This window comes from Falco cherrug, chromosome 11 (assembly GCF_023634085.1).
Source record: "Falco cherrug isolate bFalChe1 chromosome 11, bFalChe1.pri, whole genome shotgun sequence".
Classification (NCBI taxonomy): domain Eukaryota; kingdom Metazoa; phylum Chordata; class Aves; order Falconiformes; family Falconidae; genus Falco; species Falco cherrug.
The window spans coordinates 26,490,963-26,512,405 of NC_073707.1; the positions used below are offsets into that span (position 1 = coordinate 26,490,963).

Consider the following 21,443-nt stretch of genomic DNA (forward strand, 5'->3'; position numbering starts at 1 on the left):
ACATGCAGGGAGTATTATATTGGAGTGACAAGAGGGGAGTCAGAACACATTAACTTTGGGAGCGTCCTCTCTGTATAGCACTCCCCAGATTTCTGGGATGGCCACTCCTTCCTCCCATGTGAGCATCACTGTGACAGCTCATAAAGCCAACTGTCTGTGCTTGTGAAGGTGCCCTCAGAGAGTCCTCCTCACTGACAAAACTGACAGCAACAAACTTGCTACTCCCTGCCATCTAGCGGGGCTCAATGCCCTGCGCTCAGGCCAGTAAATTTAATCTGAACCACGCAAAATACAAATAAACCACATAAAATGAAGCATTTGCACATGGAAGTGTTTTCACCATGCAAGCTGACCAGTGTAACAGTAAAGAATATTACTTCCAAAGGTGGATCTCAACGAAGAAAACTCCACAAGTTTTAACTACATTCAAAGTATTCACAGGAAAAATAGGTTATCTTCCAAAATTATTAACAAATTCAAATTTGGCCATGTGAAGGAAAGTATGTACATATGACATCTCCATTTCTGTTACCTTTGCAATGGTCTCATGCAGGCTGAAGGTGGGATCCAGCTCTTCAGTTTTTGTTGTATGTACAGGAAAAAGAGCTTCAGAGAGAAAGCTAGGGTTCTGTGAGAAAGAAATAAGAAGTGTTTTAGGATTCCACATTGATTTCCTCCTCCAAATGCTTATTGGATTTTGTTCAGAGACTGAAAAACCCTTCAAATGGTTCTTAAGTTTTGCTGATTATTAAACCTATCTCACTGTTATAATTAACTGATTCCAAGTCCCTGAAAAAGGCAAAAAATAGTAAGTCTTACAACTTTTATTTCTGGAATGGCAGTTGTCTTTGTAATTATGCTTCCAAAACCAGCTAAAAATTTTGCCTAGAGGAAGAAAAAATATCCACACAGATTTCGTTCTGAGCTAGGCAGCAATCAGACATTTTATTAAATATGTTATGATCTACTCGTCAAAAGAAATGTAAACACAATAATCAAAGAATATGCTTTTATCTTCTGCAGCCATCCTACTTCTATGTACTGTAATACCATCTACATAATATGTGGTTTTGGTCAGTTCCCTAGAATTATATCCTTTAGGTTGACCGCTTTTTTTAACACCAGGCAATCTTAATATATTATTTGTATGATGTTCGTCTCTTCTTGTACTGAAAGCAAGCAATAAATTAGGTTGCGTATTTGCTGTCACAAGGAAACAACAAACTGATAACCCAGGTGTGGACTGAAAGAAAAGGCAAAGCAATACAAAACAAAAACCCAAGCCTCAAAGGCGTGCAAATGCCTAAAAGGGAATTATTTTGAACGTATGTTGCTGAACCTGGTATAATAACTTGGAAACTTACTGGAAAAGAAAAATACGTCTCCACATTCCTATAGCTCCTGAGACCTATATCCTAAAATTATTCTTGCTTTTGTGGAGCAGCTCTAGTTTTGCTCTTTAAGTATCACTTGAACTGGCCATCTGGAAAACTGAACTGGAAAACTGGAACTTGAACTGGAAAAGCTAGGAACTCAGTGCCCGTCTAATCCCCACCTGGTATAACAATAGGTGTTGAGGTGCACCTTGATGGACTGAGATGCTCAATTTGGTAAGCATACTTTGAATACAGAGTTCATCAACAGCAACGAGTTCAGTAAAAAGGCACAAAAACTACAGTTAAAGTTATTTCAGAGATCGGCAGGAGGATGTGACAGTGCATGAGTATCATGCCATTCTAAAATGTACTAGCTATAAGCAGTTCTTTTAAACATACTCTTCAAAGTGAACTCTGATGCACAAATAACAAGAGATGCACCCACTGCATTTACCTGTGTTCTGAAGAGGAACAAAACTTCACCTTAAGCCCTCTGCCAAACTCCGGTTAACTTTAGGCAACATCAGTTCAGCATCATAATACTCTGTACTTCCTTTTGGAAGGCTTAAATCTTTCCTTGTCCATGAAACTTATTCTGGGTTTTCATTTTGAGTTTGGATGCCAGCACCTAAATATATTATTGCATTTAGCTAGAATATCCAAAGTCCTTTATTGTATTTTGTATTTAGCATACAGTGCACTGTGTGCCACACAGAATCACATACAGCCTTACCAGAAACATCAACTGGGGACTAAAAGCTTCTCATTAACAGACTTCCTCGTAGCACGTCTTTGGATGTGAGTGCTGGGAAACTAGTCTTGTCCTTTGACAGCCCAGGTAGAATCTCTAGGGAAGTATCCAGTTTCAGATAAAGTTAGACTGCTCCTTGACCTAACGTTTTGTAGGCATCTTTTAATGCCAATGTTTTGGGGTGCGTTTGTGCTTTGTTTTGTTTTTTTATGGAGAGGGACGGTAATAACAATTGTATTCCCTTAAGAAAGGTTAAGCAAAGGAGTGTGACTCATGAAAGGAATATATGTTGCCAGATTCATAATCATAACATTTTATATATGCTAGGTCTGGAGCTTTACATAGGACCCAGTAAGAGAGTACCCCAATTCTGAGTGCAATTTTTCTGTTCTGCAAATTTCTTTATAAAATAGTACTAGTAGCAATAAGAAGCTGACAATATTCCTGGCTCAGAAATGCCTAAATGATCATGAGGTTATACTACGATTACATCTCCATGAAAATAACTTTGAAAAATGTCTAGAATCTTTTCAGGTTGAATTCCAAGTAAAATTCACAGAAGCCCATGGTCCTATATTTAAGATGAATAATTTTTCTGGTTTACATTATTTCCTCGACTGTAAGGCAAAATTGACAATGTTCTAGAAGCATGCCCTTTTCAAACACCAGCTTCCCCTATCTATTAGACTAATATTTCTTCACTTTCCTCCTCTTGATATATACTGATCTTCAACAGCTTCTATCCTTGTACTGGAAAAAGAGACTCGCACTTCGTACTCACAAGAAGTGAAACCCCTTTTCAGAAGCATTAAGCCTGGTAATGATGCCCAACACGTTCTCCAACAGCCATAAAGTTATTTGCATTCAGAGACTGCATGCTGAACAGTGGCCAAATAAAGCTTTGGTTAAAAAAATATTAAAACTGACCTGAGTTTAAGCAGGATTGATTTGTAAGGTTGGCACTCCACTACCTTCTCACTTGCTAAAAACATTCTGTAGGGTTTATTGTTTAAAACATCAGGAAGTGAGCAAATAAGAGAGACAAACAATTTAGATGCTTTGTTCTGGCTTGTACAACCTCTTCTTATGTGACTGAGCTTCGCTCTTTCGCATGCTGGGTTATAAGCCATACAAAGACTGAAGAAAAACAGTACTTTAGGTAAAAGAGCTGTTAACTTCAATTCAAATAAAAGAAGTTAAAAAGAAGCAGAGAAAAAACTCTACCCTCTTCTTCAAAACAAACTAAGGTATCTTACTCATGTACCCCTGGGGGATATAATGGTGGTATCTGATACAAGCCTGCTGAATCAGAATTACGTTTGTACTACACAACGCAGTAAATTGCATGGATCCAGGTGCTAGTTCTTAATTGGGCACAGCCCTGTTAGCTCTCTCCTCAAACAAGCTTGAGACAATACAAATGTGTTACAATTGTATCAGGGCTGTGATATACCAAGATGCTCTGCTCAGAACTAAACTTAGTCATAGTTCCCTACAGATGCTCAATCCACCTCCTGAACTAGTACATTCACAGCTAAATGAAGCTTCTTTGAACAGAGTGACATGTCTCATAGACACAGTCAAGAAAACTCAGTAAAGGTATGTTACATCACTGGTAAGTTTGACTGTTAATTTTTTCTACAAATTAATGCCTCCATGATCAATATTCTATCAGTATTTTCATACATTTCTAATAAACTATTTCTGGTGGTAAGCACCCAGCACTTTCTTAAAAAAACGAAATACATACTTAGCACTGACTCATACTAATTTTTGTGTTCAGTGATGCATCTGTTCGTTGTCTAATTTGTCACAGAAGTATCAGAATAATAAATGAAGTAATTCTTCCCTTCAGGTTTTGGGTTTGTTTTTTTTTTGTTTTTAAGATCTCAGGGAGAAGATACAGCAAGTAATTTATAATAAAGATAAAATATATACTTCAAGATTAATTCGTAACACTTATGCATCTTTAAGTTTGCACACTAGTTTACAGAGCCATGCCATTTGACTGGGGGGAGGTTGAGGAACACTGTCATTCTGCTACGGTGGTGCTAACGCTGTTCATCATCATTCACATAATTGGAATCAATAACTTAAAAAGAGTTACATTATTTATATTCATTCTTGAGTACCTTACTGAGAGTCTGTGAAGGGTATGATTATGAATTATCACACAACATCAGATTATTGCTCCATCTAGACAAATATTCATTCTCTGGAATCTAAAGCTTGATGGATCGGCAGCCTGTAAAGCAGGAAAACACCCTGTAACTGGCTTTTATCCCCCCCTATGCTAGACACACCTGTGGAGCACAGGTTCGGGTTCTAGTCATCCTACACTTATCTTGCATTCAGTGGTGAGAGATACAAACATTGAAATTATACATTCATAGCCATTCTAGTAATTTAAGTGCCTTCCCGGAGCAGAAGCTCTTGCTCTGCTTACACAACTTAAATGGAAAGAAATAATAGGTAAATAATAGGTTGTGTTTGAATTACACAAATGAGTGGTGTGACTGAACCCCAAGTCAGCTAAAGGTCAGATGTAGATCATTCCTGATATCTTCCTGGAGGTAAACACCTGAAAAGACAAACTTTATTTTTCTTTCAAACTAGATTTTATGAGAACTGAATTTATGGCAACATTTATTAAAATGCTAAAGTACAACAAAATAAAAAAAAAAAACAACTTTGTAAATAACTTTTGCTTCTTGTTTCTTTGCACAAGGAGTCATTATCTTTAGGTTATTCCTCAGCCTCAGCCCACCAACCCTCCAGTGACTTTTCACTTTGCCACAAACTCAACACAGCCCCTTCTAGGAGCATCAGGAAGAGTTTTTTTCTGTCAGTCTTGTGGTCAGACTATGAATAGGCTCCCTGCTCTTCTCATTAGTCCCTTCTGTCCTGAAAGGTTTGGGGTTTTTTCTCATTTTTATTACTGCCCCTGTATCACACCAGCCCCGTTCTCTCTGTTTTTGTTTTTTGCCACATCTGTGCTCTGGAAATCCCTCCCCGATTAGTGTGCTCTTTCTCTGAAAGCCACTGAGCAATCAACCAACTTAGTGGAGACCACAGCAGCTGGGCAAGGCAAACAGGCAGCCTTTACTACTGCCTTGGCTGCTGCTTTTTAAAGGAACGCAACATAAGGAAGCAATGATCAGCAAATAAATCAAAACACATTTTGTCACCACAAGCGGCAAGTCATCTTGCCTATGATGGAATCAAGGCCCTGCATGCTAAGCTCCTGAAAAGGAGTCATGTAGAATCACTGATTTAGGCAGGCTTGAGTATTTTTGTGCAATTAAGCTTTCTGCTCAGGAAACAAAGCCCTTCCGACAGAGTGCACATGAAAGAAACCAAAAGACAAAAGTTTTTTATATTTGTATACATTTACAGATAACATCTATTAGTCTGTGTACGTGTACAGACAGATGGTACTTGCAAATAGTTAATCCAAGATTAATACCTGAAATAACTTACTGACATCTGAAATACCTTGCTCTGCACTTATAAAGGGAAATGTTTAAAACAGTTATTCCTTTCTTTTCTTTTTCATAAAAGATACTTTCATAAAGAGCTACTAGAAAGGCAAACATATTCTTTTTCTCTTGCCTTTTATTGACTTTCAAGCACTATGCTCATCAGAGAAAGCGGCATGAACTTTACAAGTAACAGAAGCCCACTCTTTATCCCAGCGAGCACATGGCAGAGAGATGAGTCTAGATGATGTTTCAAGAGTACCTCTCAGCGTTTAACAGCACGAGCCACACTTTCCAACAGCGAGAAACTGAATCAGACTCCTCATTTATTCTTTCAGCAAACTCAGAATAAAAAGCGAGTGTTATTTTCCCTTGTTGTTTTTTTTTTAACAGCAATTTGCTAAGCAAATTTCTAGTAAATACACACTAAGAAAAATACATGCTAATCCAAAGAGCACTAAACCCAACTACATTATTCCTTTATGCTTTTCACCCACAGTAGGAGTTACAGCTACAGTTGCTGTCCTCATACTCTCCCACACTCACTTCCTAAATAAAATTCATCTGCCTTCACTTCTAGTCAGGCACTAGTATCATCCTCAGTTTGTACAATGGGCAGAGTGTTGTATGTATCGTGCAGCTGAGCGCTCTCCAGATGGTATCAATTTATGGAAAAACTTTTCCAAGGTCAGATCACAGTGAGACACACTAAAATTTAGGAGGCCCAACTTCCAGTCATGGCTTTAAAATTTTTCTCCTTGCTGTTTACTGCCTTTCATAAATTGTTCTTTAGGTACCTAGCTATCCAAATGGATTAAGAACATTTGCTCTTCTGATATGGAGCTATGTTTTCATCATACAATCTGTACAATCTAGACAGGACCAACACCAATAATCCTTGAATTCCCAGTTTCTCTATGAATGATCTAATGATTTGGTTTCTCTATGAGCTCTTCAGAAGAGAAATGAATAAGCATAACGTGTTTGGAAATGGGCTTCCAAAACCCCATTTTGTCTCATCTTCCTTTTGGAATGATCAGTTAACCTGATCTTTTCTAAGCATTCATTTAATGAAGCATTCTGTGAAATTAGAAAGACATCGATGTTCCACTTCTCAAATAATGGGTCACTTCTGATTAAACTTCGATTGAACATTCAACTTTCAATCTTAAAACAAATTGCCTCCTTTTCTTTTTAATTTGAACACAATTTCCTGCTGCCCTCAGGTCTCATGACAGTAATTAATTGATTTATGAATTGATTAAATGGGGATCGAAAATGCAGGAAAAAAAACCCGTAAAACCCCAAATTTGGCTTACTCTTGCTTATTTATGATGGACAATTGCACTAAAATTCACTTCTGATTTACTAGACTCATTTTTCTAACTTATTTCATCCTTTCTCAACTAATTAAGTGAACATAATGCTTCACCTTCTAAAGGTACTAAATTTGTCATCCCTTGTGTACCATCTAACAGCATACTTTCAATTTATATGCCAACTTTCAACCAATGCATTTTAAATCATGAATAAAATCCCCCTGCACTTCTGGTGATTTAATGTAAAACAGAGTAAATACCAAGACATACTTTAGAGATCTATTTTGCTGTCCAAAAAGAGAAAAAGAAAAATAAAATTTTACCACACAGTGTCTTAGAACTGGAAATAGTTCTGTGGTAAGTACAACACACTATTTTCTTTACTAGGCCAGAACAATGCTGCATCCACAACAGAGAATCCTGTTTTCTTGACTATTACTTTAGAAACCACTGAAGTAGCAGTTAGGAAATGCAAATTATGTAACTAGTAATTCCTTAATATGCTCTCATTCCATGCCTGATCAGATGTTTCTTGCCTGCTGAGTATTCCCCAGCACTTTTAAGAAAACTTCCCTCTGTCCTTAATCTGTTGAACAATACACAAATACCTCAAAAAAACATTTTTTGGGGGAGGGTTGGGTTTGTTTGGGGGTTTTTATTGGAAAGTAACATGCAGCAAAGGTTCCCCCACTCAACAATAATGCTCAGCCTGAAAAATCACAGTCTTTAGACTAAATTTCTTGAACGAGTTTGACTTTACCCCTGTTAGTATTAGTCTGTATTATCCATATTTGTGCTAGCTTTGCCCTTCAGCAATGCACAACATTTGTGCCACAAATTCTGCAGTGCTCAAAAGTAAAAGAGTCTTAGGAAGGTACAACAGAGAGCAAGGACTGTGAGCAAAAATCCTTCTGAAATTTGTACAGGTAGGCCAAACAGTATAAACATGCTAATCTAACGCTGCTAAAGTCTGCAGAGCAAATACACAAAAGAAGGATGAAAGCCAAGAGAAAGCTGTTTATTTTCCTCACACAGACCAAAGAAAAATGTCTAACAGAGGAGAATTTAGAGGTATAAAGCTTCTGCTGCATCAGGATTGAGAATATAATGTTACCTATACATACACACACTGATATATATATATATGTGTCTGTTCTATGAGCTATTAACCTGTTTCACTCTTTCTGCCTTTTTGTAATACAACAGCATGAAGGGCAGAATTACAGCAGCCTGAGGGACACAGACAAACACCAGCATCTGGTCACTAGAACACAAAACAAGTGGTTAGTGCTTACCTTCTGAATCAACCTGGGGAAGAAGTTTGGTTGGGAGGTTGAATTCACCTGCAGAGCACACCCCACAAAGTTATGCTAGTGCCCAAAACTGTTACCCAGGAATCCAGAGGCTTACAGTCGCATGAGGACTCGTCTGCATCTGTATTCAAAACCATTGCCAAAAACTTGTCATAGCATGAAGGAGAAAGCCCCGTCAGAAGAAAAGATAAAGAGAGAGCAGTGGGAAGAACAAAAATACCTCTGAAATCTGCACTGCAGGCTCTCACTAATTCCTTCTGCCGCTTTACCCTAAGGCAAGCAATTGGCATATGGTGTCTTGGCAGCACATATACAATTGTATTTCTTTGTGAAACAGGTGTTTCACCTCAGCTAGGCGAAAAGCCCATCTTTTCTCCATTTTCCTTTTTTTTTTTTTTTCCTGGAGAGGCGTAAGAGATTGAACCAGAGGTTTGACTGGAAGCAGGATCAAAAGAAGAGTAATTGAAAAGGGTATCTCAGACTAAAATATGGCTTATCATCAGCTTTCTACACTACATATAGTTTGGGAGGATGCTGTACACTGAAGCAGATTTTTTAAAAAGATTTATTGAAAAAGCGGATTATCTAGGTTAAAATGAATCAATGGAATAACACCAGACATTAATGTATAGCATATAGGATTTTTCACTAATAAAGGCCCTTAAAGCTGCAAACATACTGCAGCAGAGGGGGCATGCATCTCCATCTCACTACTAGGCTGACTTTTCCCTATCTAGCAAATGCTCTTGATATCTAATTAAATATTCCACACACATACACCTCCCCCCCCCCCCCAATCCTCATTCCAGAAAGTTGGTTTTCACTGATTACTACTTAAATGAAACTAAACACATACAATGTGTATGCTTTCAAATTATTTTCAGAAAGCAAAACTTTGCAGCTGCCGCAGCCCAAAGTACATAAAAAATCTTGTTCTAAGTCAGAATGACCCTACTTTGTGGAAACAGACATGTCAGGAGGAGTTTCTGACAAAAGGCTTTTCTTTGGTATTTTTACCATTTCAGTTTACTGAAGAACTTTTAGAAAAGAAACCAAATATATTTTCTGTTTTAATGTTATGGTAAAGATGTGCACTGACTTCGCGACGTCACCAGATGCTGGACAAAATAAGCACAGCCTCCCAAAACAGACTACGCAGAAAACAGAAGGGGCAGAAATGGAATCACTGCTGCACAATTTATTTTATTAAACTCAACTGTAGCCAGAATAACTCAAGCCAACAGTCATCAGACAGTAGAAGAATAGAAACACTTTTCCCTCACCTCTTTTAATGTTTTCTTCCTTGCATTAGTAAGTGAATGGAAATAACCACTGTAAATCTACAAATCCACACACCACAGCAAAAGAAAGCAACTTTTAAAATATTAGGATACTTGCATAGCTTTAATCCTCTCTACAGTTTTCCTTTTAAAAAAGTTTTACTTTTAAAGCTGAAAGCAGAATCAGCAGATTAAGTAGGAAGAAGCAGCCAAAGCCAGAAACGTGGGACCTCACAGAGGATCTTCCCAAAATTTCAGATTAGAAACAGAAGGCTCAGTTCAGATTCACTGTAGGTAAGAGAGAAAACTTGTTCTTTGATGTGTTGTGTGAAGGATGCAAGAACATTTTGTTTGTAATGTTTTATGATCACTTGTGAGCATTCAAATTGCGCAGAAAACATGCAGTGCCAGTAAGATCATCCTAACACTGTCCTGCTATAAGCCATGAATCCCAGTGACAATGTCTTTCACAATCATCAATATTATAAAGCCCAATGCTTTTATTTCCTGATTCAATGCTTCCTATTTCCAATTTCTATTTTCAGTGATTTAAAAAAAACTATTTAAGCTATTTCACTGAACGAAGAAACCTGATTTTATCCAGTGGACAGGTAGTGTGTAGGTGGGAGGCTCACCATTTTGCAGCAAGAATCAGAACTGGCTTTTGCAAAGAACAACGTCTTCAAAGACAGTATTTATCAAAAGCCTCATTAAACAGTTCTTTAACAGCTATCAAACATTGCAAATTTTATTTGAGACAATGTATCACTGACTCAATCACAGCTGTTTGATAGTCCAGTGATCTTGATTCCCCCCCCCCCCCCCCCAAGCATTAAAAGACAAAGCTGAGTGCCACACTACTAATACCTGCTGACACAAAACAAGTTCTGATACTTACTCCAGACACTCTGCCAGAAGATTTTTAGTTGGTGCGTTGATTTTAGCCACTCAGAACAACAATGGCAAAATGTTACCTTGAATGCAACATGCCATTTACTTCTCCAGGGATGACAGATAATTGTGTCTTCTACCCTTAGACAGTATGTTTTCAGTAACTAGATGCTTCAGCAGGCTATCAAACAGAAGCAATAATTGGTGTCTAAGCAAATTTCTCACATGTTTTCCCATATCCCGCTGACCCTGTTAACTTGCATTGACTTTCAACAGTCCTCAGTCAATTCCCAGAAAATGAAGAGCCTATGAGACAGCCTGCAAGGACAGTTTACAGCGACAACATGTATGCGTGCAGTGTGAATGTTAAAGAAGCTGTGCATTTTTCCTGCTGTATGGCAGGTTTATGTAAAGAATATTCCCTTTCTGGAAGCAGCATGGGATGTTTGGGACATCAAAGCAGTAGGATTCATGAGACCAAACAGATTCTTTTGGAGCAAAGTAATGTATCAACTGATGAGGATGCCATCAGTTTCGCTAACATTAGTGGACTAAGAAAGATGTTCTTCTATGAAATTAAATAGCTAAATATTCATATTATTCAATAAAATAACTCAACCAACCACTTGAACATCAAATGTATTTTGTCTTGTAAAACACTGAGTCATTAACCTTAACAATTTCAGCATGCTCTCACTATCACATTCAACTAAATTAGCATGCAAGCAAACAGATGGATTAATGTATTAATGTATGCTGAGTAACCCCTGAATGTAGTGAGAAATTAAAAAGCCCTAATTTATGCTAAAGATGGACAAAAAAGAGAAAACATATTGGTCAGAAGAAATACAGTATGAATAAACAAACACATAGCTATTATAAAGACAGTAGAGCTCACGAGTGAGAAAGGCAAGACACACAAGCAGCTGTGGTTTGGACCTACTGTCACAAGTAGTCCCAAGACGATCTATTGGGGACTGCCTGAACTATATTTTATTACACGCTGGCAGTTCATCGCTTGTCCATGAACAAAACTGAAACCTCTTTCTTCACCTTGGCACATCTAACTCCCATCGCTACACCTTGTTAACCATAAAGTTCCACTACGACATTCATAAAATCTCCCAGCAGCAAATGAAACAGCACCAAACTCTCCAGAGAGAGGTTAGAAAAAAGAAATCCTGGGCTTCCAAGCAAACTGCCATTCTGAGGCTGATACATTTGCTCCTTTGCAAAGAATTTCAGGTATTCTCTGGTATTCTAAACACACTAGTACTTTGATTCTTTCATACAAGCATAAAACATCTCCCCTAACTCCCCATGGGCAGCTACCAGCTGTGTTATTTCCTTAAAAAAATTAACATATACCAGAGAGAAAGGAGGAGTAAAACAGGGAAGGAGGGGAGCCATGCAGAGCTGTATTTTTAGATGAAAAAGCTACCAAACTGCAGACCATCATAGCATCACGCTGCTGTTACACAAACTCCCTATCGGTCTAGACACAGAAGGGGCAGTACGGCTTCTCGTTAGGGTAGGAATCTCCCCGGAATACCACAGTCAAACAACGGGTTCTAATTCTTTTCTAAGGACATTCGCACACATGCCGAAGGCCTGGAAGTTCTTTTTGGAGCAGCTACAGCTGAAGTACATCTTTGTATACAGTCTACCCTGAACCTTCAAAGAAAATGATACCTTCTAATTGAAGAAAACGATGCTTCTAATTGAAGTTCTTGGTAAATATACTTGAAGTTCTTGGTAAATATACTTGGATCTCATAAATTAATTGGTACTGGGTGACACTTAATCCAGGAGGACCTAAATAATAACAGAAGAAAAATAGCGCAAAATTTGCCAGAAGAGCCTGGTCAGCCATAGATCATTCAAACAGTCAGTCACAAATGTCAAGACAGTAACTAACCCTTTCCTGCCTGGAAAGGGGCTGGAGGACATATGGAAGTAAAAGAGAAAATGAGGTTCTGCAGCATGTCCAGAGATGGGCAACAAAGCTGGTGAGGGGTCTGGAGCACAAGTCCGATGAGAAGCAGCTGAGGGAGCTGGGGCTGTTTAGCCTGGAGAAAATAAGGGTTGGGGGGATTTTACCACTCTACAACTACCTGAAAGGAGGCTGTAAGCAAGGTGGGGGTAAGGCTCTTCTTGCAGACAACAAGTGACAGGGCAAAAGGAAATCAAGTTGCTACAGGGGAGGTTTAGATTGGCTATTAGCAAAACTTTCTTCACTGAAAGGGTCATCAAGCATTGGAACAGGCTGCCCAGGGAAATGTTTGTAGACATGGTGCTTAAGAGGCAAGTTGTGGACTTGGCAGTCCTGGGTTAATGGTTAGATGATCTTGATGATCTTAAAAGGTCTTTTCCAACCTAAATGATTCTATGATTTGGACATGGAGTAACGGTGAGATTAATGATGTGATGCAAAACGTTGAGATAACTGCATTAGGAATACAGAGATCTTAAAACATCAGAACACAAAACCTGACTTTAATTACTGTAACTGAACAGTGAACTACATTAGTGATACAAAAATGGCTCTCAATATAGGATACTGTAGATCAGACAACTCATGTTTGCTTTAAATATACACACACAGGTACAAGGTTGTGTTTATGGAAGTACATTTCTCACTTTACCTAGAATTTGCTAACAAAACTATACCACAGACTTTGCTGTCATCCATAATGCCACCTTGATTACATATATAAAGACATATGCATATAAAAATAAAGTGTGTGTACATAAATACATTATGTATATAAATAATCCTTGACAAGGATTTTGCTAGGAGAGAATGTAAGAGAACATTGGTCAGAAATTTACAGTGGCAGTTATCAGAATTTGTTCACGACACATCCAACTGCATGGCAATGTACGTTACACTTCTAGGTAAGCTGCAGCTCAGACACTGTAGCTAGAAGACAGAGGTTGTGTCTGTCACTGGGGATTACCAGTTCTTGAGTTTGCAAATTGTTGACTGGTTGTTTTCAGCTTTGTTAACATATACTGTCCATTCTGTATCAGATACACAGAACCAGAGAACTGTTCTTTCAAAGAAACAGTAGCTTTTAATAAATTCTGGCAGCCAGAGAAATGGCAATAGCTCACTGGTAGGACAAAATTAACTTTATTTTCATTGCTTGTTTTGTTAAATCTAAGAAACAGTGTGCTGGAGGTTAGAATGGTAATGGATGAAGCTGTTCATGCGGTAACAGAGCCAGTAGCCATCAACTACACTACTGAGTTACCTTTGATAAGGCGGTTGCAAAACTGAAAAGAAAACAACCCTCCAAATGCTTCTTACAAAATTCCACTTTAATTAAACTTCTCACTGAGGCTAATTACTTAAGACACTTTCACCGAACTAAAATTAAATAATATAAACATCATGTCAGGGTCATACTGGAACCAACTCAGTACATCAGTGAAGCAATAACGATAGGAAACAGACTCTCCCAGTCATCAGTTAAACAAAGATGTTCCCGGTACAGTCTCAGTGTGGCCAGTCCAGCTGATGGATAGAGTCCTTACCCTTTACACAAAGCGAACACCCAGAACTTGCCCAAGACACCCTGACTTCTGTGAATTTGTACATTCAGTTCAAAACTTTACCTTTGCACAAAAACACTCAAGAAATGAAACAGCAGCTGAAGGTCCCCGTAATACAGGATAAAATGGTGCTCCTAATACTTGACACCAGAACCCCACAGCTTAGAGACATGCAATTCTGTCCCCACACAGACAAAATCGGTATAAACACCAGTTTCTCATTCCCTTTTAAAAAGACACAAGCCAGATGCACTGAAGAGCATTCCATACTGCCTAAGCCCTCCCCCTTCTCTAACATAAGCACATGAAAGAGAGAAAAGCAGCATGCAACACAGGAGTTACTTTTCAGTAAACTAGACCCTAAGTTCTCTTCATCAAGGACAGCTCCTCTGTCTTTTTTCTCATAACAAAGAAAACTTGGAAGGCTTTTGATTTCTTTTGAAAGAAGCACATGATGTGTCAGCCTAAGCATGTAAATACTGAAACTGCAGTAAGTTTCCCCAAAGAGTGATTAAAAAAAAAAAAGAAAGAAAAGAGGGCAGGGTGGGAGGAAGGGAGGAAGCAGAGGCAGATGTTAAAAACAACTGAGAAGCCACATTCACTGAAGAGTTAAGATTTAGTGGCCTCTGTTCTACACCAGTGTGGGTGAAAATCACTTTTAAGGGCTCTAATGAAAGTTGAAAGTTACCTTCAAAAAGTTATGCATATTTCAACAGAAATAAAAATCATTATGCATTCTCTCTAAAGAGGATACAATCTCAAACTGTCAAAATTCTAAACTCTTCTACATATATTACATACAAATGCCTTCTATAAAGGAACCCCTTTTCATTTTTCTTCTAAATTAGCTTAGTGGTCCATGGTATTACACTATCTTGGTCTAGCCTGTGAAGAATGTGACAGGTAATTTTTATACTTCTTGCCTCTACTTAAGTTTGAGTGAAGATACGGAAAACAACTTTTATGGTCTAGGTGTAAAAGTAAATGTTCTGTAAGCCCTGCATACCCAAACCTGGGCAGCTACCATAAGATATTTCATGCTAAATATGTATCCATCAATAAATAACAAAAAGAGTGTTTTTTTTTAATAATGTTCAGTAACTTGGTTTTTCTCAGGATAAAATGATAATGCTAACATTGATGTAACCTACCACATTATCATAGAAGGGATTTCAGATTCTGTGTTGTCAGACTAAAATCATTATGTAATAGGAAGCACTGAGAAGGATTAATAATATGCAAATAACATAGAAAATCATCTAGCTGTAATTTAAAAAAAAAAACTGGATTCCACCTGAAACTGTTGACTGCAATGACACAGAAATGGATAGTAACAGTCTATTTCAATCTTGATAAAAGCTCAAAATACTCCTGTACCAGCTTCAGATTGCAAGTGATTGGAACAGCTTCAAAATGCTGAAGTTTAATGTTTGTTTTACAATGCTGAAGAAACAATCAAACCTCTAACTGAAAACGTGGCTAATCCAGATTATATTTTCTCTTTTACCCAGACATTAGGCAGCCACAGCAAGACTATTTTTCTCAGCCTCTGTGATTTACTTATGTTCCAGTACTTCAGCAACTGTGCTACGAAAGACATAATAAAAGTGATTTAACTTCCAGCTGTGGGGTTGATTCTTTTCTCTTTAGTGAAAAAGTCCACTACTACACTTCCAAATAGAGAACTTTTCTTTCAAAAATACTTTCCTCTGCCCACTTTCATGATGGAAAAAAAGGCAAGTGTGGCCATCAGATTAAAATGTTGAATCCAGCAGAGCAAACTACATTTTTAAGGTGCTCTACCAAGGAGAGGGAAAACGACATGGGACGATGGTCATATAAAAAGAAAAACAAGGCAAAGCTTAAAGAAATAAGGGAGAGAAATAAGAGAAACAGAACTAGGTTAAAAGAGGAGGTATGGAAAAATTTCTGAAGTTATGAGTCTCTCTGAGAAGGCAAAACTATGGCTAGAGACACAAAACAACACAAAATTTTCCAGACCGTGCTGTTGGTCCTGATATTACATTTTTATATAATAAATGCAGAGTAAAAAGGAAAGGATGGATTTATGCCATACAACCTTCTGGAGGTGGCTGGAGATAGCCTTGACACACTACTGCAAAAGCCGTGTTATATTTTGAGACATGTAGTACATTTTAAGACATGTTAATATTAATCTGTTTTAAGCAAATCAGTAGAGAGTTTTTTGAAGAGTGAGGTTGCTCAGCAGTTACAATACCGTGGAAGACTTGTATGTCTTCTCTCCATATACCTCAAGTAATGACACATATATTCTTTGCATAGCAGAATCTGCCTTCTGCTTTCCATGTTTGATGAGGCTACTAAAGAAGCAGGATTAGAAAACAGCCCTTAATTTTGCCTCCGAGTGGAAATCTGTGGAATTTGTCTCTTCTTCTCCACATATAATACCCTATTTGCACACACTAGCCTTAAACAACTCATACCATAAGCAGACCAAAGCAGCCCATATCAAAATATATCCCAGCACATTTAGCCCTTCTCAGTATATACTGCCTGAAATCACTCTCTGCAACAAACCGCTGTGTAAACAGCTCACATTTTAAATTACATCTTTTCCATAACAGGTGATGCTTCTATTGCAGCAAAAAAGTAATGGGGCAAAAAACTCTTTACATGCCCAAGAGATTTATTTTACTCTGCCTCTGTGGTAGAGGTAATCTATACTACCAAATAAAACGACAACTCCATTATTAGGTCATTGTGATGATATTTATATTCCAAAGAACTTTTTGAAAAGTTCATAGATAAAATTCCAAAACTGTAGCAAAATTGGAAACTTTTACATATTTTAATAGGAAAACAAGGAAAGGTATTAAGTGATAGAGCTCTATTTTCTATTACACAGGCACACAATCAATGTATAGCCATTCAGAAAAAAATAATGAATTCAAATAGAAACTGAAGGCATGCTCTACAGATCATACACCACCACACTCAGTGTTTTCCATTATTCCTAATTTACAATCAAGAAACCAAGGGCTGAGCCTCAGTCATGTTTACAAAATAAAAATACCACAGGTGAAGAATTTACATCGAAGACACTAAGCAGAATCACGATGAACAGTGATGTATCCAAACTCAATAGTTTTTTCTGTTAAATGCATGCATTTTCTATAATTATGGAGGATATTTACATGTTATACCTGTTATATCATGTTTTGGTTTGAAAATAAATAGTAATACAAACATGGCTGATATTTTCAAGGGCACAGAAATGGTCCACACATGAAAAAGAATCAGAATTTACTTGCTGCAATCTATTATTCCTGATGTACCAATAATCATACAGTGGAGTAATTCCATTAGCTTTTATTGCAGTACAGAGAGTAACAAAGACAAGTCTGTGATCTAAGACCTCTTTTACTTTATGCTGCTCTTTCTTGTTGATGTAAAGTTAAGTGAAGATGTTTCTAATACTATTCTCTGCTGAGGCGAGGACTGACAGACTTACAACCATGGGCTTTCAGTAGTAGAGAAACTCAGATTTGAAATCAACATTGCTTCTCTTTCCCTACGTGGTGGTCACTTGGATGAAAATGACAACAACTCAAAGGGAATCTGCAGTATGAGGAAAAGCTGATCAGCCTTTCTCTCCTAACACATTACAAATCTGAATGTGACCCTCATGTCAAAGGTAAAGCCTGTGCAGCAGCAGCTGGGAGGAGAGGAAGGCTTTCCTCAGCAGCTGCAAGAGAATCCTTGGAAATTGGGTTAGTATTATGTTCTTTTCCACTTGATAAATTCTTCCAAGTTTACTTCTTACTTGCAGACTAAAATGCTGCATATTTTCCGCTAGTAAATAAACGAGCTGCATTTCACTCAGTGTATTTTTATACTAGTGGCTGAATACTTAGAATGCACTTTACTAGCTCACAGATCTGACCACAGGCATTTGCCATGCAGATTTAACCTCCTGGAGGCTCTGGGTTTGCTGTATTAGGTAATTTCGAGCGAGACAGTTTTACTTACTCTTCTGGTCTGAATGTTTCCTCTCACAACTTTTATTTCCTCTTATTTACTCCTCATGTTCCTGCCAATGAAAACCCTTTACAACCTTCTCTCTGAGGATTAGCATTACACCGACTATGGAAGAAATGCATTTCTAAAGCTGACCTGTAACTGTTGCTCTGTAGACAGGCTACAAGGGTACAGGTCTTGGACTTTTTTTACTCTAAACCAGTTTTTTTTTGAAGTCTGGAATAGCATCAGTTTTATGTGACGCTGAATGCTGTCTGACAGGTGGATAAAATAAACAACTAATGTATATTCCAAAAGAAGAGAATTTCCTGAGCAGGTCACAGCAGTAAGAGAGACAGCAGAGGAAACCAGCCTGGCAATATGATAAGTCTACCAAAGCACGTCAAAACATCCCGTTTCTGAAGTATGTTTTTCCAAATCTTGTTTTGCAATGAAGCTGACAAAACTGAGACATAGTTAAAAAAGCTGAATGGCTTGGAAACAACCAACCAACCAACCAACCCTCATTGCAACTCAACAGATTATTCTCACTAACCTGCACAAGAGAAATTCCTACTTGTTCTATTAATACAGCTGTAAACCCAGAATAATTTCTGCCTGGTTTACAATAATACTATTATCCCTGTTTGATACAATAAACAGAATCCCCAATAAACAGTTGCAATAAGCAGTAAAAAATAAACAGATTGCTTTTCTGATAGAATATAGGAAAGACAAGGAGCCTGTGTTTTGAAGGACTGTTAATAATCAGTAAAATAAATAAATAAAAATCAAGAAACCAAATTTAATCATTCTATAACTTCATTTTTAGGAAAAAGTTCATCCTCTTGCCAACAGAAATGTACAGATTTTGCTAAGCAGATTTATGGCTCACATGATATAGATCTCATGGGGTCAAGATCTTCTAAAATCTGAGAGGTACAGTACATCAACTTTGAGACTGCAACTTACACTTAGTACAAGTTTATTTCTGGGAAACAGTTTTGGAAGAAGGACAAAAGCTGTGTTTTCAACAGAATCAAATTTGCTGTGTCACATTTAAGCAAATATGAAAATAATTTCTTTTATGCTTTTAATTACATTGCTGAATCATTTTGAAAGACAAAAACACACATCTGGGAAGTTAACTGAACACGAAGAGTAACTTTGGTAGGATTGAAATAGACAATAGCCAAGGAAACCTTCAGTGTTCATACTGTAAATGGTGCTGGGAAGTACTAATTTTTATATACAGAAGTTTGCAATTTTTTCTCATGCTCTATAAGATCCTATATACACATATCTGGAGTGGAAACTGTGAGGAATAGCTGCTAAGTGACAACAGAAATTTGCACCAGACCACAAGCCTGTCATAAACATTGTACTCACAGGTCTTCTGCCCTCACATTTTCCTTACAGCCTCTGCCTTGTGTTTAATCTTACAGAGAATACTTTGCCTAATAGGTGCAGTGATATTTAGAAACAGAAGTCTCCTTGTTTATATAGTTTTTTGACTTAATCTATTTTAATTTACACACGAACATGACAACAATGCTCCAGTATGTGGCATATTTCTGTTTTGTTTTGCATTTGTGAAATAAAAGCATATTACATGCAGAGCCAGGAAGCATTCCAGTTCAACTCAGCTTCAGCTTTGTTCTTGAACTTGGAAAGATGTGCGCATATGTAGATAAGCACAATGCAAGAATTAAAACGAGGGGAAGATGAAGTCAATGCATTGTTACATTTATAGGAAAACACACACCTTTTCTCATGAACACTGTATCTTGAAATAACTCATGCCAGACTTTCCCAGCTGACCAACTGAGGGCAAGTCAGAGCTGTCCAGGTGCAGACAGAACCTACAGCAGTAAGGCTGGGGAGTTCCCAACAGATTATCTGTGTACAGTTCTAATTTGGTCTCCAAACAGTGTAACATGCATCCTTCTTCCACTTACCTTGCAAAGGACAATCAACTGAAAAAGAACACGGTGCTCTGAAGACTGCAATCAATCTTACAGATCTTTACAAGCAACATATATAGTAGAGAGTCATATTTTGCCCACCGTATGAAAATGGATATAAAACTAATTATGTAGGCTGTCTCATCTTACTTTGCAGGAAAAAAAATACACATCAAAAGATCCTTCCTCTATGTTGAAATCAATCTGAAAAGCTGCGTTAGATAATAAGTAACCTGTAACATTGTCAGCAATATTGAAATTTTTAACATAATGTCCTCCAATTTTTTTCCTTTCATTTGTTCTAAACATTTATCTGTTTGAATACCATACGCCTATAAAATCGGTCACTTTGAAGCTCTGTGATAATTTGCTGAAGATCTAAAAAATTCCAGTTACAGGAGATAACCTTCCACTGCATGAGACTTGTCACGCACGCAAGCATATAACCTGACACAACCTAATTCTATCTTTCCGCTATTTTCAGTTTGCCCATTTTTATTCGTAACTACCTCTGATGATTTGATGTCCTCATAAGAAAACTGCATGGCAGGTACTCCAAGATGGTTGATGAAATAATCTGAATCTCCCTGTATCTGCACAGAACTCACATTAGACCCTGGACATCTAGTCTTTTCCACACAGTTGAAGCTCTGGCTCTGAAAAACAAACACAAATAAAAATTTACTTACTTATTTGCAACCAGACTCGAAACAACTTGTATCAGTATCTCCTTTACACAGCATTCTTTGGGTTAAACATTTTAAGAACAGGCTGAACTTGCACTGGTGCAAACAGGTATCAGCTGATTCATACTTAGCAGTGAGCGAGTCTACGAACGTTTCACCCTCTACTGATAGATACTGCAGTCTTTGGGATCGGACACAGCAGAGAACGAAGTGTGCTGCAACATGGCTGAGTCTTTAAAAGGACAAAGAAAGTTGTACCTAATTGAAATGGCAGGAGGGGCAAGAGAAGGAGCCTTTGGTAGGCACATGAACTGTCGCATGCTGGGCAGGAGATTACCAGTCATCATGGTGCCTTTTGGAAGATGTTCTGAGACCCTCAATGGCTACTAAGGAATCAAATTCTTGTTCAGTAAATAGAATGCTGTCTAACAACAAAAAGTTTAATCTGATAATCACATTCAAGATATTTATGGTCTATGAAATGCTGGCAAATGTAAAGAATTTGCTGCAATTGCAGAGCAGGGGTTAAGAGAAAAACAGAATTAAAAGGCTAAAGATACATAAATACACATTTCTGGGTAAAGTGCTTAAACCAATCCTAGTCAATGACATGTCTGTATTTCTTTCACATGAGTATTTAATGGTGAAATCTTAGCAAAAGAACTGTAATAAATATAAGGTTAAGACTGGAAAACAAGCCCACACTGAGTGCTACGTACTAGTGTAGCTCTTAAACACATCAGGCAATTAAACACTTAATAAAGAGTAGGCGCAAAGGCTTTCAACATGCAAATAAGCTGCTTCTTTTAAAGAATGTTAGAAAGTTC

At 37.7% G+C, this 21,443-nt stretch overlaps 1 protein-coding gene across 6 annotated transcripts in view; it reads right to left on the reverse strand.

The window, feature by feature from the left end:
- Nucleotides 1–21,443, reverse strand: part of NAALADL2 (N-acetylated alpha-linked acidic dipeptidase like 2) — a 504,203-nt gene that overhangs the window by 74,505 nt on the left and 408,255 nt on the right. For 5 of the 6 annotated variants that reach the window (XM_055723677.1, XM_055723680.1, XM_055723679.1 and 2 more), the window contains 2 exons: nt 20,440–20,586; nt 533–628 (listed from right to left, as the gene is read on the reverse strand). In XM_055723677.1, the coding sequence (XP_055579652.1) occupies nt 533–628; nt 20,440–20,586 (243 nt within the window). The remainder of the gene's footprint in view (nt 1–532; nt 629–20,439; nt 20,587–21,443) is intronic. The other variant, XM_027809651.2, reaches the window with a different exon arrangement.